The following is a 26,068-nucleotide window of genomic DNA, read 5'->3' on the forward strand; positions in this document are numbered from 1 at the left end:
CAGTTTTTTTTTTAGCTGATCAGTAAATAGCTCATTTTCATTTATAGGCTTGTGTATATTATTATAATATTATACTCTTCAGCTGGAAGGTGTAAAAGAGCTGTTATTACTGTAAATGGACATCGGCTGAAACACGGACTACAATCTGGCAAATGGTTGCTTGTTTCATTAGACTACATGCAAAGCTCGCATCACAAAATCATCCAAAAAAAGCTCAAGCTCATGTTTATGTGACCTCGCCCACAGACTTCTTTCTACTCAGGAACAATAAATGACTGTAAATTCTGACGTAATATGTGGGTTTAAGGACGTACGAGCAAACCACACGATGACATGGTTAAAACAACTATAGAGGCCAAGTTCTAAAGTCAAATTACTGCAAATAGAAAAGAATTTCTGCAAAACAGTATTATCCTCACACTTCCCAGGGAGTGAGGCCTTGCTTGTAAACATCCCACACTGTGCCCTCAGTGTTTTTTGGAAACATGCAGCGTTTAACTCAACCCTACGCATGAGGCTTTGCTCCATGTGCCTTTTGGGGAAAAAAAGGGTTTGTAGTCAATCCTCGCATGACAAACAAGCCAACGTTATCATAACAGACTAAAGTGTCTTGCTGTAAAACAAGCAGAAGTTTTTGATTTCACCTTTGAAATTAGAGTTGCACTATTCTAACTGTACCCATAAAGCTAGGGTGAACAATGCGGCACAAAAACAGCATTAAACACCAGCGAGCCAGACCAATAAATGCATAGGAGTAATTTAATGAGGTTCTGTGGATGTTTTAATAGTTGACATTAGAATCCACTGTAACAAGCACAATTTCTGCGTCAAGTAGCCAGTTCTTAGTGAAAGACCAAACCACAAGCTTTTAATGGGTGGAGTATCACTAAAGTCCTTGATTGACAAATGTGTTTGTCACAATGCATGAGCAATATTGTGTTTTTCCTCTAAAACCTCTCTGTAGTCTCCCAAGTTGATCTCACTGAACTTTTGTAATTGGACTAACATGTAAAAAAAACAACTAGTTTCAACCTTATGAATGCCATCTGTTCTTCATGAGGTGGACGTTCAAGAGATTTCATAAACAACGCCCCTAAACTGTCATTTCTAGTCATACAGCACATTTAAATACAACAGAAGTTGCCTAAAGTGCTGCACAAAATGAAACGGAATTAAAAGAAATAAAAATATGTCAGTGGACAGAAACAAAACTAATTCTGCAGTCTCTGTATCGTCGTATTAGGAGACCTGGGACGTGCGATATATCAGTGGACATACATTATTGGGCATTAAGCAAGAACATTTAATTGTTTTTGATTTGATAATAGAATTTCAGCTAATAATTGCATCTGATAATGCGATGAGTGCTGCAGACTAGGAAAGCTCTCGTAAACCGGTTCGAAGTGGTGATTTTTGTTTCTTTAGGAGGGTTAGAGCTCTCACAGCCAAACGCAGACGAGAGTGGAAAATAGACCAGAGACAACAACAGCGATCATCATCTCTGCAACAACATCCGCCTGTCAGAGTGACATTACAAGCAATTTACCAAACATCTGATGAACAAGCTGAACATAAAGTGCAACTTCTATGATCGTCCCCTTCACAGTTAACCTGCTCCTCTAGCCATGCAATCATCATAATGTCAATATCACATTGGCATGAACAAGATAGAAGCTAACACTAATTATATTTAACAGTTTATCCTGATGAGCTTGAGTTCTTTGAGTAATCTTCCTCTTGACTGACAGTATCTGAGGAGAGGATGAATGATGCCAGAGAGCTGTTTAATGGAAAAGGCCTGCATCTTTATAAATAGTGAAGTCCAAGTGTTATACAGTATATACTTATTCTGATTGTGGCCTGTACATGTTTGTCTGTTTAGTTCTGGTATTAATTCGTCTACATCTTATTAAAAATAAGTCACGGTTATTTAAAATAAATTGTTGTGTTAGTGTTGTAACAGAAAAGTTAACTTTTTAATCTAAAAATGTATATTTCATTTCCAAATTTGGAAGATGATTATTATTAATTATCGTATTGGCATCAACCACAACATATATAATTTTCAGTTATCAGTCTAAATATTTTAACTGCCAGCAACATGTTATCAGAGGGCCATGCATACTGTTACACAAGTAAAACTAATTTTGTCTCGTTCTTATAACCTTGAGACCAAATCAATCAATGGTTCCATCACTTAGATGAAGGTGGTCAACAGTCTCGCAAATGGACCGAACGACATTAAGATTCACAGTGGGAGAGACAGGGGAGTGTCAGAATGAGAAAAAAGTTCTCAGTAAATTGGTAAACTATGGTGATCATATGGTGAGCAGAAAATTTATTTAGCCATATGCTAAGTTTCTTTCTTTAGCATAAATTAGTTCTGATTGAGTAAAACGTATTATTCCCTGGACACATGCATTACAGGCCTGCATGGCTCATACATGCAGAAAATGGGTAAATGCAGCAAGTTTTTAATTTTTAAATAACCCTTGCAGAATTAATTTGTTCTCATGAGTGGTTGCTGCTCGAGACCTACGGCTGCTAAACTTTGTGCTTCAGTTTTGAAGTTTAAACTGTCTTTTAAACTAAATATTTACTTTTTTTTATTCATCCCACAGTCCTGACCCTGACTTCTCGGAAAAACCCTCCAAAAAATATGGCATTCATTTAGTTACAGGGGAAAGTCTAAATGGAATATAAGGCTGACTAAAACTGCATGTTAATCAGACAAAAATTCTAAAGGAGACCCTGTAGGCTGGCACAAATTGTCAGCAGATGACAAACACTCAAAAACCTTTAACTCTAAAATACAGATGAGGTTTTTCTATGGCTTTGTACATCCACAACACTTTAGGAACATATATATTGACATTCAACCATTGACCTTCACTCGTGTTTTTAGAAATGGCTACTCTGGCACTCTTTCAATGAAATACTCTTTCTCAGTAAAGCAGCACAATTTAGCCTATAAAACAAAGATCGTTATGGGTTTGAATTCTGTCAAAGTTGTGCATTTAAGAATGAATAGTTTTTGTGGTGCATTCATGCGCTCAATCAGCTAACGAGCAGCACGGCCTTCATGAGCTGTGCTCTTATAAAGCAAACCTTTAGTCTCAAACATTTGCATCATTTAAAAGTTGGTCAAGTTTTCTAGACTTTACTGGAAAGTCCTGTTTTGTGGCTGATGTTACAACATAGTGTTTGTCTTAAAGCAGTCTCAAAGTGATAACGATGTGAAGCTTCATAATGACTCAATTAGCTTCATCAATTTATTAAAACAAATAGCGAGCACCCTGCTAGTAAGTCACAGTGGACAGATATGAAACATCCGACTTCACATCATGTTCACCGTGGGGAAGATGACAAACACTAATCCTCATTTAGAGGGTGCTGCCGAAAAAGACTTCAGTGTTATGAATTGATGAGACAGAAATCTCATGATTTTCTTCGGGGTAAAGAGGTGGAATGGAAAGCACATCATGAATCATCTGATAAGACTAACACAAACACCTAAACACAAAGCAAGTAGCTGTACATCTCCTTCTTTTCCTATGATCAAAAGATGGAGACAGTGTCAGTGTGATATTGCCGTCTTCCTGTGTTGCTGCAAGCATGTAGGTGTGTGTGGGTGTGAGTAAGAGTCTGTTAACTGGCATCCTGGTTTGTCTTTGGTCACTAATGTCTGTAGGTGAGTTTGTGCCACCTCTTCCTCATTTATTTTCTCACATATTTGCTCATCTTCAAAGTGTCAGCATGGTGTCGCTTTTGAGACAGAGCAGCCTGCCAAGCAGACATTCTTCCTGTCTTCCCACACTTTCACTCACCCTTCCCAAAAGTCCCAGGGCACTAAAGAAATGAGAATATGTATATATATATTTTTTATTTCATTTCCTAGCACTTCCATTTGATCATTTGCAGGTTGAAGCTTTATGTCATGGCCCAAGCTGAAAGGATTCTGAAGCTGAAAGTCGATTAATCAATTAGTGCCCCAACATAAAATCAATCTTTTATACTTTTTCCAAGTGTAATTAAAGACGATTTTGCCAATTTAATACTATTTCAATCATGGACATTAATCCATACACATTAATCCATATATCATGAACCATCAGAGTGACAGTGAAATTAAAGACTCGACCTGGATTTTAGGTTTCATGGCAACGACTCAAATATCAACTGTTTAACTTACAGCTGCTGCCTAAATTTTAACCTCTTAAGTGGCCAATAGTGTTTGTTCTGGCATAGTAATAAAAAAACACTTCAAAGTCTAACAGTAAAACACACTTTAGAAATGAAAAATAATGCAGATTACATAATTCAAGTAAAATAGTATCCAACTCCATTGTGTGACTGATTTGATAAGCATACTGACGACTCAGCCCTGCATGCTTATTCAGCTGTTAATTTGTTCCTCTCAGCTGCACACACTGCCATTCATTCTCAGTTTTCATTATCACAATGCACAGTGAGGCTAAATTACACTTTGTTGTGAAGAAGCTTTGGTAAGATTACAAACAAAGGAGCTGCTTGGCACCCATGTATGGACTCTAAAGCATTCACACAGAAGAACTACAGTGTGATAGTGGACACATACTGTTGGGTCAGTGCAGCTCGCACTTGGGTCATGAACTGAGAAGTAGCTCAACTGAATTTGCTGCGACAGTCCTTTAAAGAGGTTTCTCTCTGCTCAACTTTAATGTTTTGGTTGATTTTAACTGGTTTTACAGCAGCCTTTTTCAGAGAAACAGAACACGAACTGCTCAGCACTAAACAGCAGACAGACGCAGTTAGAGACTGGCTGGTGAACATAGTGGACCATTTAGCATCTAAAGAGGCAGATTTTTCCATCACCAGTCTGCAGATACCAAAAACAGAGCTATAAGACGGTGAACACTGGACTCACTGCTGGTGGCCAGAAATGCAAATAAAAAATCAATGTGGCGGCTCCGTATCGGTTGGATGCACATTTTAGCAATTGTTTGCGAGCAACTTTGTTATTTGAACTTTAAAAGTGTTGATATGTTGAGTTCATAACATATTTTTATTGCCCTAAAGTGGCTTAAAAATGTGTCACCAACATGCTGGCTATTTGTCAAGTAGACTGTGTCAGAGAAGCTGAGAACAAAAGGAACATGATGTGCACTCACTGATGCATTTTAAATGGTTTTGGACAAAAGTTTAGCTCTTTGGCACAGATGATTAACATTTTAGTATTTTGTTATATAGACATTATTGTTAATGGGACAATGTATTGTTAGCTCTGGCCTTCAGTAGCCCAGGTTAATCACACATAACATGAAATGTCACTTTTTAGACACAAACCAGAATGAAGAAAATACAGCCATGTATCTGCTATAGATCCCCCCCCCCCCCCCGACATATACATGTACCAGCTAGACTCAGATCTGTACAGTCACATCACATCACATCACAGGATGTGGATAAGAAGCATTCGCCAATAACACCAGGCCCTGCTTCAAGTCTCACCTTTATCATTTTTTCCAGACAGGATAATTGAAAAGAGGCCAGATCTATAAGACGATAGCTTTCAGCCTCCTCAGAGGTCGGCCAAGAGACATTTTTTCTTAGGTTGATGAATCCTCTGATTGAATGTGATTGACTAGTTGGCATCTTGACACTACGAGCTTTCTTTTACATCCGCAGCCTGCTGCTAATAAAGTTATAGTCGCAGTAATCTCCCACACCACTTCAAACAATAGCTGTCTAATAATGAGGAGGATGATCACTGAGGAAAAATTCCAGTTTCTGTTTCAGCCTGATTATTCTCCTCTAGTTTAGTTCATCCTTCTGCCTCCAACTCCGTCACATGAGCTGAAACACTGCTGCAGGGTTTCAAGGATAATGGCTTTATCTTTGTGGGAGTTGTTTATTTTGCTTTATTAGGAACAATGAACCTCCTGTTTTCCCACTTCAAACTTCAAACACGTATGGGAAGAACAGAAATGCATTCACTGCTCAGAAAATGTAATTTACTACAAAGTATATTGGGGAGAAAAGGCACAACAGTGCTGTTGTTGCTGCTTAGGCTCAGCAGGGATATTTTTCTTCTGGTGAGACTGTATTAGTGATATTGGAAAAGTCATTATATCACAAAGAAAACTCAATTATAGATGCAGGATGGTTGATATATTATGCAAAACAAACAGAACTGACAGGACTGAGGGGAAAAAAAATCCAAGTCGATGTGCCATTTCAAAAAAGAACAAAGCACAGACAATAAATCGTCTGCTTCATCTGTGAGCCTTAATCTAAGTGCAAGTCTCTGATGTATGGGCACTTAATCAGTGTCGCTCCCTGCAAGACTGATATCGTTTTAAAGAATATTTCACCACAACCTGAGTAATGTATTGATTTGTGGTGATCACAGCCTGCCACTGGGTCTGTTTTGAGAGCAAAATATCGACAACTATTAACCAAAATTCCATGAAAATTCATACTCATGTTTATAGTCATGATCTTAATTATTCTGAAAATGTAATGAACGTTCATACAGAGGGAACTGTATAACTAAAACGTCTCATCAGTATCGATCAATGTAAGCGGATGATTTATCCACACCTCCAGACTGACCTGTTAATTAAGTCAGTGTGTTACTTTTTAAAGCTAATTACAGACAGATCAAAGCAAGGAAAAAAGCTCAACAAGCGACCAATAGAATTCTACAAACACAAACAAATGACAGGTCAAAATAAGTGACCAGTCAACCAAATATAGGAGAATTTTGTACTTGTCCAAAGGCCTAGTAGTTCTTGTTTCAGTGAGTGTTTGAGCAGCATAAAATCATAAACACCACTAGTTTAAAAAAAAAAAAAAAAAAAAAAGAAGAAGTCTGAAACAGAAAAACATGATCTTAAAGTGAAAAAAAATATCCGATATTGAAAAAATACGATCCGAAACAAAAAAAAATTAAGATTTGAATTTGAAAACATAAAATCTACCCGTTTTCATAGTTAGAATAGATTGTTGTATTTGTTCAGCTTTTAATATAACAACTTTCAAATTAAAATTTTAATTTTCAACTACAATTTTATTTTTCAAATTAACAAAAGTTTTGGCCCTGATTTGGCTCCATACACCAGCCTTTACAATGATACAATACATTCAGCTTCATTCAAGCATTTGAAGCAATATGAACTTATCAACAATAGAAGGCCACAAAATAGGACAGAACAAAAACGGAGACTTTCCTACCCATGTTGGTGAAAACATATCCACAACCACCTCAGAAACATGTTGTGTCCAGAAATGCTCAGTTTCCATTTTATAGCTAACTGTATAACATTGCTTTGTCATTAGCATCAATAGAAATCTTGCCAACACATCTGTTTCTACACAACAGGGCTGCTAACATGTTCTGGTTTCATTAATGTGAAGTTAGGGAGTAGTAGCTTCTCAGTTGTTCTGGCCTTGACCATTATTGTATACATCATGACTTCAGTGTCACTAATTATTCAATCTATTACATCTGGTTTCTCAACGGCAATCGGACCAAGGGATGCTTGTTGGATTTAATTACACCATTGGCCGGCTGAATGTCACGTGACTGACTAACAGAGCCACCATTGGTCGACCGACTTCCTGTTTATAATACAAAGCCCCTGTGCCTCATAATACACAGGCCATTTAGGTTTTGACTTGTGAATCTGACCTCATCTTGATATGTTTTAAGATGTATGTAGACTAGACTACTTTGAATAATAATTTGTCTGATATGGTTTTTACACAAAAACAATCCTTAAAATGACATCTACACCTTGTCACTCATTAAATGATAGAATCTATGAATATGCAAATATTTGTCCAAATACATCTATCAGCAAAACATTAAAACCCCAGACAGGTAAAGCATTATGCATAATTCAATAACCCAGCAGAAATGCAAGTGTTGCAAGTAACTCATTATCAATATCCTCATTAATGTTTCAAAGTGCTATAAAGTAGGCTATATACCACTCCGAAAAAGCCTGAAAAGCTGGCAGTGAAAAGGGAAGAACATCATTGCTGTGGGGATTCACAGTCTCATCTAGTTGCTTTACTGTCAACTGGCAGGTTTCAGAAAGTTGCACGAAGGTGAATTGCAAGTAGTTACAAGTTTCAAATCATCTCTTAATAAATTTTTGGTCTGAACTGGCCCTCATACTTCACGTTAAATACATTTTCAGTGTCTGGAGGTTGGGTAATCATCATTAAAAAAAAAAACATTAGTAATTTTGCATCGTTTGATTTTCAGACTTGTTCTTTTAGCAGTAAAGACGGAACGTAAACTGCAGTCTGGTTGGGAGTCTAGGGCAGCAAACAGGGCAGAGTGCTGTTATAAAGATGGATGTGGCTGGATTTGAAATGTAGTGCTCTGGCAGCGTCAAGCAGACTGCAGGATGCAAAGCTCATCACATCTTTTCCAACACCATTCTCGAGGCACATTACTGCACTCGGCCGAATTGAAAAATATTGGACTCTTATGACTTTTGGGCCACCAATTTAAGGAGATTGAAAAAAGGGGGCATGTTTTTGCTGTCGTAGCAGAGCGGCAGACAAAATGACAAAAGAAGGTCATCCAAAGAAACGGTTGCCCTACAACTCTGAGCGATATTTGTTTTGCAATTGTATTACTGTCTTTATTGTACTTTTTCCCTGGAGAATATGGCTGGAGTAAAATTTTATGATGATTATGCTGCTTTCTTTTACCGCATTTGTGTATAAAAGTCAGCAGGGAGCTACTGCCACAATGTTTTATGAAGTTTCCACTCTTTTTGTTACTGAATTTAAATAAGTTTTCCCTCGTGCACACAGAAGTAACACACTGGACTGACCCTGAATTTGAACAGTTCACATCCCTGAACTTTTTGCATTCATTTGTTTTTATATTAATTCAGGAATTGCTCCATCATGAGAATGAAAATGAAGTGCGGTAAGGGCTATTGATCACAAAGAGTGTTAAGTCTGTGAATCAAGGAGAGGCAGCTGATTACTGAAGGTTTGGTCATTAATATACAGTAGGTGTGCAGTCAGCCTGTTCTCCTTCTTCTCAGAGGGGAATGCATGTATTAATGTGAAGCAAGGTACTGTTAAGCTACAACACATGCGGTCAGACAACCCCAAATGAATAAATGTAAAAACAAAAAACATAATGCAGCTATTTTGAGCCAGATTACGTTTGTCAGAAACTTCATGTCTTTTTCTTTATTTGATTTTAAATGCCACACTAAAAATTCTATTTTCATACTTTCAGATTTAATTCAACATTATTAACAAGTTCACATTGGAGAAGTTGTGTTACCATGGCAGCAAATCGGGGCCCTGGATTCAGTCCATGTCGGTAGTGTTTTCTGAGGGCAGCAGAGTGAGACTGTTTACTTAACGGTAATTGTATTGTTCATTCAACCTTTATTTATTTTTTTATTTTATTTAGGTACTGCTCTGACAAACAACACAGAGAAGCTGAACGAAATAGCCTACCATTTAAGTCTTGTTTTCATCCCAGAATTGTTTGCTGTGATTGTTATCTTGATATTAAATGAGACAAGGTCATAAGAAGCTTTATTGACAAGCTAATAAAAAAGACAAGCAGAGCCTGTGCGCTCCCTGTTGTTGTTTGTACAAATTCAAGGGTGATTATAATAATAACTTGCTGTATTTACACTCAAGGGCTCTAATTGCCTTTTATGATGTTTATTTTCAGTCTATATATGACATGAAATTAATTGTTGGTCATTTAGATTTGTTGAAATGATCAGCACTTGTTGACTCTTCATATGTGGACATTGATGTGTGTTTGGTCCACCGGAAATCACATTTCTGTTAATTTGCGATGGGTAAACAAGCTTTACATATCTTTCCATTACAACCTCATTGTCATTCACTGAGAGCATCTTCACCAGCATCTCATACCCACCGCTATGTTTTGGTGCCACGGTGGATGTATTGCCTGAGGACATACAGCCAAAGCTTTTCCACAGTAATAGAGTAATCGTGTTCAGGGACACAGACGCTGTTGGATCCTGTCTGCAGCTTGTGGGCGACTTTTTGACTCATCAAGGTTGTTTATCTGACCTATGTGCTCACACAAAGCACAGCAGTGTTATCTTGTCTGATTACCTGAACACATAATCTGCAAACAAAGCCTTATCCATACATTAAAAGTACACATTAAAAGTATAAGCACAAGATAAACTAGCGGCATCCATCACCACCCTGATTAATTCAGTTAAATCTATGCCTCTGCTCCTCCTTGAGAGGCCCTGGAGGAGCAATTATGTCATTTAGAGTAAACAGACATTTATCTCTCTTAGCATATTGGTCAATGGAAGAAGAGCATCACCAAAAAATATCAATATACATCCCGTAAAACAAAACAATTTTTTTTTTATACTGGCCTGGTTTATACTGTTATTTCAAATTAATGAATAATGAATAATGAGACACTGAAGCTTTAATTGATTCACTATAATTTATCAGATGCATACAGTACCCTTACTCAGCAATAAAAAGACAACATGGTGTGCAGACTGAGCAGGGTGATTTGTACAATTTAGGACTAATTGAATTAAAGCCTCCAAATTAGTCACATATGCCATCAAAGGCAACATAAGGCAACAGAAAGGTCTGTTCATTTTTAATTTATGGACAATATATTTATCCAGAATCTCCATCTTTCAGTTATATTTACATTATTTATATTTATAAATAGTTTATTTATTTATATTTACAGTACCAATTAGCAACTCAGCAGATCAAACTCTTGAGAACTTAAAGTGCTTTGCTCAATGGTTACCAGACTGCAGTCATAGTTACAGCTGAGAAAATATCTTCTCATTACCTCCTCACGGGAAATCAAGGTTATTGACAGTAAAATAAGGTTAGATCTTTATTTGATCCTGTTAGTGGTTTTGAGATTTAAAAAGTTGCTGCTGCACCTGCACACTGCCATATGCTTTAGAATTAGTACATTATGAGCTGGCATTTGAGTTTCATTATAAAACTCTAAGCTTTCTATTAAATTAGACTGAGAAGAAAACTTGGCACACTCATGTCCAATGCAAATATTTCATGATTTGCATGTATTTCTCAGCCATCTGTTTTATCAGCACCAATCCATTTACAGTTAAACAAGTTGCCTTACTAGTACATGGAATGCAGGGATGTGATACTTAACATGTTAATTTCTTTTTAAGTAGCAACTATGTGGCATGCTGTATGTTAAATTCTGTATGCATTTGTATGTATTAATTAAATTATAGTTTGAAATTATAGTTTCAAAACATTCAGCAGCAACCAACAACCACATCATCAAATTAATGTTCTCACATGTTACGCAGTTTCAGCAAAGAAAACAAGACCAAATAAGATCATTTTGTTTGGTCTAATCACACATCTTTTGTTTGTTCAAAGTAGTTATTGATCTTTTCTTGATTACATACAATAAATATGAATATTTTCATAATTATTGTGTTGTTTTGAAGATTTTCAATAAAAGAGACGTTAATATAAAATTATTATTATTATTATTATCCTATGGTCATCTTCTATTGGGCAACAGAACGCCACGATTCTTCTGTTTTCCAAAACATTTCTTTTTTCAGTCCAACCAGAGTTCAGTCAGGAGGCACTCTGCTTGTGAAAACTGTGATGGTGAAGATGTAAAAATATTTATTAGTATCGTGCTTCATCAGCCAACAGAAGCTCAACACATATTTAAAAAAATATGTTTATATTTTTTAATAGAATTACAACAATGCACCACGACATAAGCCAAGAACACAGAAACACAACAAGTCAAACAAGTGCAAGTAGAGGTCAAAGACATTGAGTACCAAAAGGACACTTTGCTTAGTAGGTAGATATTTCTATTTTCAGAGCTCCTTGTTACATAAGCCTATCTATGAAAGATGTGTCAAGACAGCTGAAGGAAAAAAATACAAAATGGTTCAACGATTACAGCATTTCTCTTCTGATTACACAGCGAAAAGAACAAGAGTGTGTTGATAGCCCTAGTCTGAGAATCGTGTCCCAGAGCTTCAGAGAAACTTCTTTCACAGTGCACAAGTTTCATGATGAACATTCAAAAGCAGAGGCATCATGTGAGCAGAAGACAAGGACATGGACATCAGGTATTCATTCACATTCTTCTGTGGAACCTTGCCTGGTGGGCCAAACCTGTTTCCACTGTACTGTATGCACATGGAACACCATGTTGTACCGGTTTGTTTCCTCTTAACAGTGATTATATTTTTTTGTGCCTTAACTGGATGTCTAATTTTAAAACCAACAAAATTCCAAAAAGTATTCGAAAGCTATTTCTTTCATTATTGAAGCTTAAGAAAGGATACGTTACTATGTGACAGCTCTAAGTGCTGCAAAGGATATTATTTTACCTGATCAGTGAACTGTTCATGACACTCAACAGGTTTGTCAGTTGGTGATTTGTTGATACCACAGAAACTGTAAAGATCTTATCAAGTTCTTTCAAGAAAGAACACCTGAAAGATGTTGCAAAAACTGTGACAAGCTGTAATTTATATCAAGTGACCATATCTGACACCAGGAGCAGGTTTACTGAGCAGTCGGATGATTTAAGCTGATAGAGGGCCGTGTTTATTATGTAATGCATAAAATATGTACCATAATAATACAACAGAGTTGTACTTTTGTATTGTAAAGGAAGTTGACAAAAATGTATGACCCATCCAACAAATATGTGCTCTGAACATTTGTATTAATATAATTCATACAGAGTAGTACATTTTGAAAATACGTGTTTAAAGGTTTAGCACTAGTGCAAAATGTTAGAACAGCTAAAAAAAAAAATGTAATGACTCTCTTTATCTCAAGCTTTTGAGGCAATCAGTAAATCACTGCAATGCATTAGGGACTGGAGTGTGGGAGATAGAGCCAGCTGGCATCGCTCGGAAAATCATTAAGTAATTGTAGCATCCCTTCAATGCTGGTGCAGGACTCTTATGCGTAATTTCCTCCCCTGAAATGGCCTGGTTCTGACATAAATTAACACCATTCAAGCATGCAAGAAAATCAGTCCTTCCAATTAAAGCTCGAATGGAATTTGTAGTGTGTTTTCTTTAAGAGGCTCAGGTGTAACTCTGAGATTATTGAGCAATAACGTGTTTGCAGCAGAGAGCAAATAAATTCCTGACCCACGTGTTGATGAAGCCAGTCGCGTTCAAAGATTACACTGTGTGGATCAATTAACGAGTTCGCAGATATTTTTTTATCTCATACTCTGTAGTGCCCTTGACTCTAGTGAACATTCATATTTCATGGAAAACTGTGGAAACCTGACTGCACTCTTTGCAAATATGGTGTTGCCTCTTACTGGGTCCATTAAGGAGCGTTTAATGTATTAATTTTGAAGACATTATTATTCTTCCACTTTCCTCTCCACTCTGGGGGTTGGGTGGGATGTAACACCTCGGCAAATTTACAACCACATCTAAGGGTCAGTCAGCTTTAAGGAAATATTTATTTGTATAATTATTTTTCCTCCGCTGAAGAGCAGGAAGCTTAAAAGTCTCCTGCACAAAGGACGGAAATAATTACACAACGCAAATGGGCACTAATTGAGTCAGTTGTAAATCTGTCATATCCTGGATCACCTAGTGAATAAAGGCATTAGTTGCTTTCAATGCATGGTTTAAACCACAGACGTGACTGTTGAAGTGTAAATTAACTGCTGCACAAGCATATACTCTTAATGAATAATGTTATTGTATGGCCACAAGCACCATTAGTGAAGCATTCATTAAAATAAAAACTGTTCATAACGTGAAACCACTTAGATTTTGCTGAAACTGATTCCTTGTTGAAGGATACATTAATTTTTTTCACTCTCACTGCACATTCACAGCCACTAATGATCTCCAGAATAATCATGAATAATACCAACAATTTTTGTTACAGAGCAACACTCTCCTGAAAAATGTAAAAGCCCTCTACCGCTTTTCTTTTCACTCATCAAACAAGGTTAATCCTTTGAGTGGCTTCACAATCAACACAAGATAAACTTGACATCTGCTCGGTCTCTGTCAGCAGATGAACAGATAAATGGAAACAGAAAATGCTCATCTTTCGTATGGCTTTTGCAAATGACAATTTCCGATAGGATCATGATCACTGAGCCTGTGTGTATTCTCACAGTTGAAAGGCAAAGGCAAGACCAGGCACGGCAGAGCGTACATTAGCTTAATCTTGTTGGCTGATGTGCTGAAAAGGCAGACTTGTTGGTTGGCAGTGATGAGAAATTGTCTCATAATCCTGAAGGTTACCATGACAGCAAAATGTGCCAATCGTTGAGGCATCTTTGACCAACCCTTGACGTAAACATTTACAGAATGTATGATGTTATGCATGACAAAAAACAGATCCTATTTACACCAAAGTTAAAGGAAACGGACGGCCATTGTCCTCCAACTACAGCCCCTCGATTCCTTTCACAATGACATTCAGCCAGTTGGCACTAAGAGCAAACCACCTCAATGAAAAAGTACATTGATTTCTTCTGAAACTGCACCATTCACATTAAAATAAATGAATAATTCATTGTATTTTGGCAAAGCATCAGAGCTGCAAGGATAAAGTGTAGCTGAGACAAAGAAAAGTGGAGTACAAAAGGACACAACCAAACAGTCCAAGAAAAATACCATTAAATGAAACACATAAACTGAGAAGACCCAAAAACATGTTTGAAACCTACTGTAGCTGCAGCTACAACTAATGTGACCACATTAGATGGTTAATATGAGGTCGTACAAACAGCTTCAAATGTGCCTGAAAAGTTTTTTCACTCCTTTAAAAATTCATTGCGTCTGTGTTTTGGATGTTTGAATGTGGCCTTCTTCCTTCCAACAGTTTTCAGCTCATTAGCCTTGAAGCTCACCCCCCTGTAAAAGGAAAAAAGTCCATGCCAATTATAATTTTTTTTATCCAGAACAACTTGGCTGGTGAAATGAAGTACATTTCTTATCGCTCAGTGTGTCCTTGCACATCGTAACTACTTTCAATCTAGTGAATTCGCAATCGCTGATAGCTACAGTCTTAACCCTCGTGTTGTCCTCGGGTCAAAATGACCCGCAGCTGTGTTCAACCAAGTTCTATTTTATTTCTATATTTTTATATTTCTTTGGTATCATTGGTCATCATTCTTTAAAGAAACCCTCACAGCCTCCTTGTCACCAATGATCCCAAAAAATATGAAAATAAAATAGAACTTGGTTGAACACAGCTGCGGGTCATTTTGACCAGAGGACAACACAAGGGTTAAAAACTGCAGCATACAACCACCCGGTGATGCACATCTCATCATGTTAATCACCACAAATCCACACTGCTTTTCCTTCACACCTTCATAAGACTGGCTTTGAAGATATTTTGAAAAGAAAATTGCTGGGAAAATAACCGCACAACAATTTACCAGTGCATTTCATATTCAGGAAGGAAACTAGCACTGAACTACAAGCTTCACATTTCATCGCCCTGGCTGCTATAGCCGAGGAACACCACATACAGTGTGTTATAGAATCTACAGGCAGCAGGTAGTATCATCAGCATTCAACACAGAAACAACACATTTCATAGACAGACACTAATAAATAACCTTATTATCAACAATTGGCTCCAGTTTACAAGTTGCATTTTTCTTCCGAGTACCAACAAACAAAGAGGTTACATTTCATGTATGGTGTGGCAAATATATCTGCAACTTCATTAAATCCCATTTATAGTTTCCTTCTTAATTTAAGAACATTCAAATAAAAACAGCTTATGGCTTCAAGTTACTGAGAGCAACAAGCATGAGATGCACCACTTTCACACGAGTCAGTTTGAAGTCACTCACATTCAACTCTTCGGTCCGGGGGTATAGTTGTTATTAAAAGTGGTAATGAGAGAGTTCCTGGCGGCCGCACAGCAGCTAAATGCAAAAAGTGACACGGTCATGCGTTCACATGCCGGTTAGGTGACTTTGCATGGGATGTGTTGTAAGCAAAACAAATGCTGAGAGCAAACGTGGCTGGATTTCAGCAACAGACGCTACGCTATCTCCCATTGCACAGCATCCTTTTGTGACATAGAAATTCATTTCGGTGTTTTTTTTCCATTCCCAGCCATTTTCTCATCCTCCCAAAGTCTCCCGGCTTCGGAGTCACAAGACCAATTACTGTCAAAGGTTTACTTAGTTACTTTCTGATTTGTACACGTTTCTGTCTTGGTTCTGCTTGTTAAGAGCATCCAGTGCCGTCGGGGTCTCCTTCTTCTCTATGGAGCAGTTGGAGACGGCGTTGGCCATGATGCAGAACTTGCGCAGGAGGATCTCCCTGAGGAGCAGGTAGATCCACGGGTCCAGGATCTGGTTGAGGGAGGCCAGGCGTATCGCCGTCAGAAAGAAGTTACAGTCTAGATGGACATCCCGGATGGAGGTGTTATTGGAGGCCAGTGATGTTGGATTACATTCATGGGAGGAGACCTGGGTGGAGATCATCCTCAGCATCAGCACCTGAAAGCAAAGGTGGTTGGATAGATCTTAAATATTACTGAGAGAATGAGGAGAAATCAAGAAAGCCTTCTTGAAACCAGTTAATCGAACAAACACTTAGAGGATGGGAGATTTTTTTTAATGCATGTCTCTTTTACATATAATGTAATTGAAACCCAACAACAATCCTGAGCAGCTATCAAATGACAAGGAGAAAAACATAATGTGTACACTCAGTACTCACTCTCTCTGCCACCACCACCACAGTGCTGTGGTTTCTATTAATATCTGTGGTGGGACTATTAAAAAAAGTGACTGACAATGCATGAACTCATAGCACACTGAGCAGACCCCCCCAAACAGGACGCCTAAATGGATTACTGGAGAATGGCAGCAGCATTTGAAAGGAATCATACGTGACAGCATTTATTTCACATGGAATATGGATTTTCTATGACTGTATGCAGGGCAGAGAGAAGAGAAATCAAGTGAAGGGGGGAGTTGGATGCTCTCACTTCCTTTTGCTGTCTTAGAAACAGGAGATGGAGCATCCCCAGAGATAGAAAGATTTTGAGCTGTTTGTGAGGCAGCTAATGATAAACCCCATTTTAGACCTCCCATTAATAATTATCATATTAGTACAAAGGACAGCCACTCTTGGAGCCCATGAGGGTAAATAATTTAGCATCATTACAGAATATGTTTACAGGATTCTGTCCTAAGCAACAGAAATAAGTATGATAAGTACGATTTGGGATGTTTTCTTTGAGAAAAATTAAAGGCAGCAGTCGTCTATAAAAAAACAAAAACAAAAAAACAACAACATACCAGCAGAGGAGACCAGCATATCAACAGGACGCACATAATCCCCAACAGCTGAATGACGGTCTCCGTGGTTAGCCGTTCCCACTGTTTCGAAGACTGAGACGTTCCCGACTTTGTTTTACAGCGGATAATTAAGCCCCGGATCGTCATTACATTGCAGGAAAGTGTCACAAGCAGAGAGAAAATCCCAAGTACAGCAAAAGTGATGGCGAAAAACATATTGCCCGGGATTTCACTGTCCCCGGTGCTGATGAAGCACCAGGTGCCCGGCCACTGGCGCGTGTATTTCCCGACCCCTGCAATAGGCAGCAAAGCAAAGAGCAACACAAGACACCATATGACAGCCAGAGTCTGCTTTGTCACACTCGTCTTCATGTGGTTGGAGTACCAGTGGGGGTTTGTTATCGCCATGGCCCTTTCAATTGCCATTGCGCTGGCCAAGAAGAGAGCGCACAGGCCAAAAGTTGTCATACACACGCCAAAAAAAGCGCACAAATTGCCAGATGGGTCGATACGGTCCCATTTGAGACCAGCCCGGTAAACTGATATTACGATTGGACTTGTCAAAAGCTGCCCAAACAGGTCAGTCAGCGCCAACGATCCAATGCAAAGCAAGAAAGACTTTTTCCTTCTATTTTCCTTCTTTCTGTAGGAGATATAGACCAGTATAAGAGCTAGCGAGTTGCCCACCATGCCAGTGACCATCATAGCTATAGGGAATCCAACAGATACAGATCCACAACTGGAATTCTTGGTGACATTGCTTTCGCGCAATGTATTTGAGATGTTGGAGCCCAGCATCTCTCCAATAGTGGTTTTCCAGCCCTGTAGGGAAAAACAACCGACTTTTGTCATCCTTTCAGAAAGGATATATACACCGAACATCCCATGTGTCTCTCCAGCATCATCTTGCGCCCCAAACTGCTCCACCTAAATAGAGTGCGTAAAAGCACGTCCAGTCCTTTAAGCGTCTTGGAGGCGGGACTCCTTCACGTCCAGAAGAAGCACACAGCGGAGACTGCATATGGCTCAAATAAACTCAATCATAAAATATTTTTGGGGGAAATCTTGTAGTGTAGCGTCTTTGTGGCGATCATTACATTTCTATTTACAATAAGAAGCCACGGCACTCAAGACGAATGGAACAAAATCTCAGCGCGCCAACCTTCGATCCAACAAGTTGATTATCATAAAGTGTCAAGTGAGAACCGGTGGGCTCACCTGATGACATAGGGGAATAAACAAACCTCCTGTGCGCCTCATGGGAGGTAAAAGAAATGAAACATTGTCCTGAAGGCTCTGAAAGCAGAACCGGGGCATAAAGGCACGTATCAAAAGATCAGCCTGCAGCTGGTGATCGCCATGAGAAAAGTTGCATTGAAGGAAAATTCAGTTATGTATCATTTCTCATTGGTACAAATATTTGCGCCAATTATTACGATGCACACGTTCCTTAAGGATTGGTGTTACAGGCTTGTGTTCTTTTACAAAGGCAGTACGTGTTGGCCCATTCAGTAGACTTAATTATGAGAAATGGCGAGACGATAGATATTTCGACTGACAGTGTCGTTTCCTTTTCAAGCAGTTTATCACTATCAACAAACTGCAAAGAAGAAACTTAAATCAAACTTTCAATACTATCAATTATCAAAGTTCGTGCTATTTTGCATTAAAGCCCATAAAAAGTACTATGTCAGGAGTAACATCATGCACCTATGGGCTATAAATTTCAGCCTCTATAGATATTAAGTGGGCGCTTTCACGTCGTCAGCCCTTCTGTTCAGCTAAGCAGCAACAACTCCACCTGTTGACCAGAATGAGGACAACGCGAGCTTAATGAATGACCCCGTGCTTTGTTTTCGACTGAACGGTATTAATAGCACAACAGGCTTCTCTAGACTACATCAGACAGATTTCAAATTACTGTATCTGGTGAAGCCATAAAGTTTTTAATGAGGAATTTTAGAAACAGCTGTTTAACCTTTAGTCTGAGGGCATATATAGACAGTCTCTGTACAATACAGAAAACTGTCCTTTCAGTGACATGAGCAAACTTACCATTACACAAATAAAACATAAAAGACCCCACAGATCACAGCAACATTACTGCGCACAAACATGCACTCTAATTTTCTTGGATCATTAAAGTATAGTGCTCTTACTTCTCAAGTAGCTGACTTCATTAAATTTGTGCTGAACTTGTAGTTTAACTTGATCAAAACTAACTGCAATGTTCTCTGCCTATTTTTTTTTTTTTTTTTAAAGAAAGTTTCGTAATGGTGCTAAACTAAATATTAACAGTGCTCCATTTTCAGGTCTGTAAACATTCCTTCACCACCTCACCTTGGTAAAATTAAACACAGTATTACCATGAAGCCATGTCGACAAGACTTTATTTACACGTGTACATTTGAATTGTTTTACCAATAAAAAGACTGTATTGCCACATTTGACCGTAATTGTTTTGTTATTCTTGATGCACTAAACTTGAGCAAAAAGAAAGAAAAAAACATATCGATTTTGTTTCCCAAGTGACAAATGAAGAGTAACTTGGTACAAAGGTGTCGAAATAGGCCACAATTGTGTTAAGAACAAAATACACTTTTAACCTAAACCAAAGAATGTTGAACCTACTGCCATTTACTTGAAACAATGTCACAAAGTAAAATACTTACCTTAAAAACCAAAAAATATATTTACCAAGAAAATAAAGCAAAAAGGGCAAAAAATTCATAGCTACATCTTAGCTATTCTAAATTGGTGCTCAAGTACTTCACTATTTATTTTAAAAATAAAGGATGTATTTATTTATTTAATCTCTGGTGTTTCCTCGGGCCAAAAACAGTAATCAATAGGTTTTGCTCCAATTTCCCCACACACGGGGAGAACGAAAAGTACTGCCAGGATGATACTGAGCAGAATGGGTTTAAAAATGGAATACAGCCTCTTCACAGTATATCTGATCTTCTTATAAGACCAAACATTTATGTTTCTTGGACACCTATAGTTACAAACACTCGTCACAGATTAGGGTGAATGTGGTTTTAAAACGGGGGCATGTAGGAAACAGCAGAGAGAAAAGTAATGTTGCCTCTGTCTTTTTTTTTTTTTTTTTCTCTTTTTTGAGGGAAGTAAGACTTTGGAGATTTCATGAAAATGAAAACTGTACGGAAGGGATGTGGTTGTTTTCTTTGCAACACAACATGCACTTCTACTAAGATTCCTTTTCTTGTTTTAAAGGCTGTAATAAAGTTATTTCTTTTTTGAACTGGAGCCAGAATGGGAGGATCCAGATGACTGGTCGCGGCACCTGAAATCACACAAACACCACGGGAAGAGGAACAAGGTCAGCCGGCTCAACAATCAACACCTAGTTATGCAGACATGAAGCAAGTGAAAATTCAATACATATAAAAAGCATTGTGACATGTCAAAGTGTGAACATGTTTCTGTAAATCTGAATTCCCATAAGCGAGGCGACAGATGGCTAATAAAAAAGAAAGAAAAATCAGTGCCATTGTGGTATTCCACAGAAACCCAAACCTTTCGGACGAACGTGATCGAGAACGCCTCCGTTTTCTCCCTCCAGATGAGGACCTGGAGCGACTGCGCTTCTGACCCCTCTCAGGTGAGGAGGAGGGTGAGCGGGACCTCTTCCGGGGAGAGGAGCCCTTTCCAGACCTGGAGCTGGATCTTTTGGAGGAATAAACCAAGCACCGAGGTCAGTAAGATCAAGACACGGTCTAACCAGCGTGGGTGTTTATCAAGCTTCTCTGATTTAACAGACCTGAGGACATTTGACTCACAACGCTGCTAGGTTCACATATAAAGCGTCCTTAAAATGGTTTTAAATATTTAGTTACTTTTCGTAAAGCCAGTGGGCGAAGCCGCCATTACTCCTGAGAGATGCTTGATGAAGACCCCAGAAGTCAATTTAGATGGTTGAGCAGGAGTATTAGTTGTCAAATTTGAACTAGCTATACTCTCTGGCCTTGTTGAAACCTGAAACACAACTGCATCAACTGACTGAAAACTATTTTGAGTTTGTTTCATGACTTCAGACCAAAACATCTATCAGCAGATTTAAAAAAAAATAATAATAATAATAATAAAAAAATATATATATTTATGTAGTCTCTGGTAAAAACCCGAGCTAGGAAATAGCACTGCTCTGGAGCTTTCTGCTCCATACATACACTCTCTAAAGGGAGAGAGTGCATGTCACCTCATTCACCTGGAGTGGGACCTTGAGCGAGACCCAGATCTGGAACTGGAAGAGCTTCCAGAGCGGGATCTGAAAGACAAAAAACAAAACCTTTCCAATATTTTCTAACCCAGGATGAAAGCTTTGTGCGTGGTTTATGTGGCAACGCAGAGGCATAATATTGAATAGCACTTTAATCTTGAGAAATACTTAAAAGAAAACTGCTCCTGCCTTACAGTAGCGTGACAAAAGTGTAGCAGAACTGACAAAATCCATCTACAGGGTGACTGAAAACATGAACCCGATATGAATGAAGCACATGAATTAATAGATATTAAGGGTGAAAGGGAAACTAATGTACATTTTAAAAACAAAACTACAATATAAATAAAGCATTAAAACATTTCAGAACCCAGCAGGTCATCAGGTTTCTTACACCGCAGACAGGGAGGGGTTAAGAGGAGGGAGAACAACAAATGAGCAGAAAAGGACATTTAATTGATGTTGATCAGTGAATCAGAAGGAAGATTGAGCTGATACTGACATTTTGCCCGGAGTTACCCTTGACCTGTACCCTTTTACCTGGACCTGGACCGAGAGCTTGAGCTGGAGGAGCGCGAGGATGAGCGGGACCGGGACGAACCGGAGCGGCTGCCCTTCTTCTTAGCCGTCTTATCGTCATCGTCGTCACTGGCATCCAGGTTATACTTTGACAGGTCACCGTCGTCTTCTTCATCGTCCTCCTCATCCTGGAGAGACAGCGTTGTATTTGAAATATTGAACGTGGTTATTGGCAAACATTACAATACATTGGATTTCCAGGTCCAGTCATCAATCTTACATCTAATTTGTATTTGGACAGGTCCCCATCTTCTTCTTCTTCGTCCTCTTCTTCGTCCTCTTCCCCTTTTGTCACTTCTTTCTTTTCAATTTCTTTTGAGGAAGACGTGCTGTTGGTCTTTCCACGGTACTTTTTCTTTTTCCTCCCAAACTGTAACAAACACAGATAACATCTCCATATGAGTAGGAGCTCTTCCAGTGTACACTTCCTGGTACAGTACTTTAACAGAGGCTGAAACCGCTCAAGCATCACAAAATTAATTCGGGGCAAGTTCTCACCTCATCATATTCACCATCAGATTCCTCCCGTTCAATATATTCCACATTCTCTCTTTCATTAAAACCACCGCCATAACCTGGAAGCATTATGAAGAAGACAATAATCAAATACAAGTGATCAAAAACAACAACAAAAACTGTCAAACCAGATCAAATTGCTGGGATACCCGTTCTTTCTTCAAGCTTGGCATATTTAGGCGTGTTACACATGTTGCACTCTGATCTTCGAGCCCAGTTCACATTGCCGCATCTAAACGCAAACGGGGACAACAAAAAAAATCCACACTTGTTCAACAATACGATTTCATCACGTTAAATGTAGATCGACTAATTTGATGTTGTGGCTCATTAAGAGGCCTTTCTTTATGCGTTTAATATGGAAAACAAGTTTTTGACAACACTTCAAATCTCTCAAGACTTTATAGCAGCGGGTCCACCAACACTGTAAAGGGAGTTTACAATGATCACGTACGTTTTGCATTGCCAGTCATTTGCACTGAAGAGGCCTCTACTCTTCTCAGCCAGAGTCTTTCCAATCTCTGTCCCTCCTGCTTTCATCATCTTTGCCTCTGTGGTTTTCTCTGTAGGAAAAAAAAACAACAAAAAAAGTTTTTTTTAAAATATATATATATATTTTTAAGTAAAGCAGCTATTTGAAAAGGGATGCATTAAAGCACCTACAAGATATAATAACTCACCTCTACCGCATCTGTTACAACTTGTTCTTCTAGCAAAGTTCACGTTTCCGCACCTGTAAAAGCACATTAAATAAAGACGTTGATGAAGATAAAGTTTGAACTTGGGACTTAACTCACTTAAGCTGAACGTGTTAAACGCAAAACGATCTCTATATAAAAAACAAACAAACAAACAAACAAACAAAACAGGACGGGTCGAGTCATTTTTCCATACGGCATCCTTGTGAAAACACGTTTCAGGCCTGCGCACCGACAACTGCAGCTGCCCCGTCTGTCACGTTGTTTTATTTTTATTTTTATAAAAAGGAGCTCAATCGAAACACGATATCGTTGCCTGCGGATTCAGACTCGTGGCCGCTCGTCTTCTCCCAACATTGTAAACACCGGCCGCAATAAAGCGGAGACACTCACACACCCCGACCTGAACGAGCTCACGTACAGCTAGTCCGCTACATTGCCGAGTCTGTACCGACTTGAGCCCGAAATGTGTCATTTCACCGAGATGTAAATTCAAAACGGGGAACCCGCTCTTCCGATTCACAGCCGGCCTCGTCGGGGTTTATTGCGCTAATAAGGAGGAATTACACACAAGTCAAGCGTTAGCACAAACCGCATGCTAGTAGGCCGGAGCTAACTCATGTCTGCCTGTTCGCAAGAGGAGCTAAACGTAACCCCCCCCACACACACACACACGTATGATGTGAATTTATTCCGCGTGTTTGGAGCACTTACTTTTTATCTGGACAAATCCAGTCCCCGTCGCTCACTCGAAAACTCTTCCCCGACATATTTGTGCCTGCTAACGCCGTGGGGCTCGCTGGCAGGGTGCGTTCACTGTGCTCAGGCATCGGCCGTTAGCTGGACACCAGCCCCCTCCTCTGCTGCCTTCAGGTTCAGCTCGGTAACTTTCTAAACTCACCTCCCTCTGCTCGGAAAATCCATTTGCGACACGTATTTTAAACGGTAAAAGAAATTGTGCCAGGTATGTTTTGGGACACCTCTTTTTTTTTTTTCTTTTTTTCCCCAGCAGTGTATAAACACGTGTAGCTCTTTTATTGGGTAAATAACGTCGACGAATAAGGCTCACACTCCGGTCTTACTCTAAATTACACAATTTATATTTATATTCATGATTATATTGGAAATTATATTGGAAAATTTTGAATTTCTTCTACCTGACTATTTACGAGCTGACACATCAATATTACAAAAACAATAGCAGTAATACAGTACTTCTTTTAACATTGAAGTTTATATTTCTGAATACACGTAAAGGGAACATTAACAAAGGACAAACCATTTTTAAAGAAACGCTACACCATTGCAAATAAAGTATTATATTTATAGTTTCTGCAAATGTTACAGGGTTCTGTCAGCTTTGTTTACACAGTCAATAAATTATATCAGTAATACGTAGCCACTAAGAACAATACCACTCTAAATATACCAGAAATACTAATGTAATATAGTCTATATACTGTAAAATATGTCTACAAACCTGTCATTAAGTACCCTGCATGCTTAACACCCCAATACTACTATCATGTTCAGTGTTTATTGACAAAGAAGAAGTAAGGCAAAGGGGAATCCTGAACATGTATTAAGATTGAGGCAGTGGATATCCAGGTGACTGTATTTTAGTTCATGACAGATTAAATAAAGGTGTGCTCTAAATGATGGATAATTGTTCACCCTGCCCACTCTACCCCTTCTTTAGAAATTCAGAATCCAAATTTAGCAGTTTAAAATCCAGATATTGCCAGTTCTGTATTTTTGCAAGGTAAGTATTGGCCACTAGATGGCAATTAATACCAACATTTGACACTGCATATCGTCACAGAGCCTCCTGTTTTATTTTGGTCTGCTTGCCCACAGACTCACAATGATTTTCTTTGTTGCTCTTGAGCAGGGCCATGTATGGTTATGCTGTGGTAAAGAAGTTACTTCAACAGGATTAGTATGTGTGTGTGTGTGTGTGTGTGTGTGTGTGTGTGTGTGTGCTTACAGGTATTTTATTTAATTAATATACACTCGCCCGCCACATCCATAGGTACACGTTACTTGTGGTGGGCTGGACCCTGTTTTGCAGTCAGAACTGTCTTAATTCTCCGGGGTATAGATTCAACAAAGTGCTGGAAACATTCCTCAGAGATTTTGCTCCATATTGAACTGACAGCATCGCGCAGCTGCTGCAGATTTGTTGGCAGCACCTCCATGATGCGAATCTTTTGTTCCACCACATCCCAAAGGAGCTCTTGGATTGAGATCTGGTGACTGTGGAGGCTATTTGAGTTTAGCAAACTCTCGGTCGTGTTCAAGAAACCAATCTGAGATGATTTAAGCTTTGAGATAAGACATGTTTTCATGCTGAAAGTAACAATTAGCATGGGTCCACTGTGGTCATTATGGGATGGACATGGTAAGCAGCAATATTCAGGTGGCTGTGGCTCAATTGGTAGTGAGTGATCTAAAGGGTCAAGAGAACATCCTCCTCAACATTACACCACCACCAGCAGCCTGAATTGTTGAGGAAGGATGGATCCACGCTTTATGTTGTTTACGCCAAATTCTCATCCTACCATCTGAATGCTGCAACAGACATTAACACTTATCAGATTAGACAACGTTCTTCCAGTCTTCCATTGTCCAGTTTTGGTGACACTGTTCCCGCTGTAGCTTCTGTTTCCTGATCACAGCTGACAGGAGTGCTGATGTTGC

The 26,068-nt window shown here is 38.8% G+C and overlaps 2 protein-coding genes across 3 annotated transcripts; both read right to left on the bottom strand.

Annotated features, from left to right (window-relative positions):
- Positions 1 to 11,741: 11,741 nt before the first annotated feature.
- ptger3 (prostaglandin E receptor 3 (subtype EP3)) lies at positions 11,742 to 18,249 on the bottom strand. Its single transcript, XM_069694672.1, has 2 exons — positions 17,333 to 18,249; positions 11,742 to 16,525 (listed from the first exon to the last, which is right to left on the bottom strand). The coding sequence occupies exons 1-2, from the start codon at positions 18,212 to 18,214 to the stop codon at positions 16,205 to 16,207; spliced, it is 1,203 nt and encodes a 400-aa protein (XP_069550773.1). The 5' UTR covers positions 18,215 to 18,249; the 3' UTR covers positions 11,742 to 16,204.
- A 1,456-nt stretch (positions 18,250 to 19,705) lies between these two features.
- zranb2 (zinc finger, RAN-binding domain containing 2) lies at positions 19,706 to 24,233 on the bottom strand. 2 transcript variants are annotated; one of them, XM_069694674.1, is made up of 10 exons: positions 24,083 to 24,232; positions 23,351 to 23,403; positions 23,125 to 23,233; positions 22,820 to 22,902; positions 22,653 to 22,729; positions 22,375 to 22,524; positions 22,116 to 22,282; positions 21,564 to 21,623; positions 20,873 to 21,022; positions 19,706 to 20,639 (listed from the first exon to the last, which is right to left on the bottom strand). In XM_069694674.1, the coding sequence occupies exons 1-10, from the start codon at positions 24,196 to 24,198 to the stop codon at positions 20,582 to 20,584; spliced, it is 1,023 nt and encodes a 340-aa protein (XP_069550775.1). In that variant the 5' UTR covers positions 24,199 to 24,232; the 3' UTR covers positions 19,706 to 20,581. The 2 variants fall into 2 exon arrangements, with proteins under 2 accessions (XP_069550775.1, XP_069550774.1); XM_069694673.1 differs by having other exon boundaries at positions 19,706 to 21,022; positions 24,083 to 24,233.
- Positions 24,234 to 26,068: the final 1,835 nt, after the last annotated feature.

The sequence above is a fragment of the Brachyistius frenatus genome, unplaced genomic scaffold, assembly GCF_029030835.1.
Source record: "Brachyistius frenatus isolate BFR_SWC_R1_liver_20210118 unplaced genomic scaffold, ASM2903083v1 Contig_18, whole genome shotgun sequence".
Lineage (NCBI taxonomy): Eukaryota > Metazoa > Chordata > Actinopteri > Embiotocidae > Brachyistius > Brachyistius frenatus.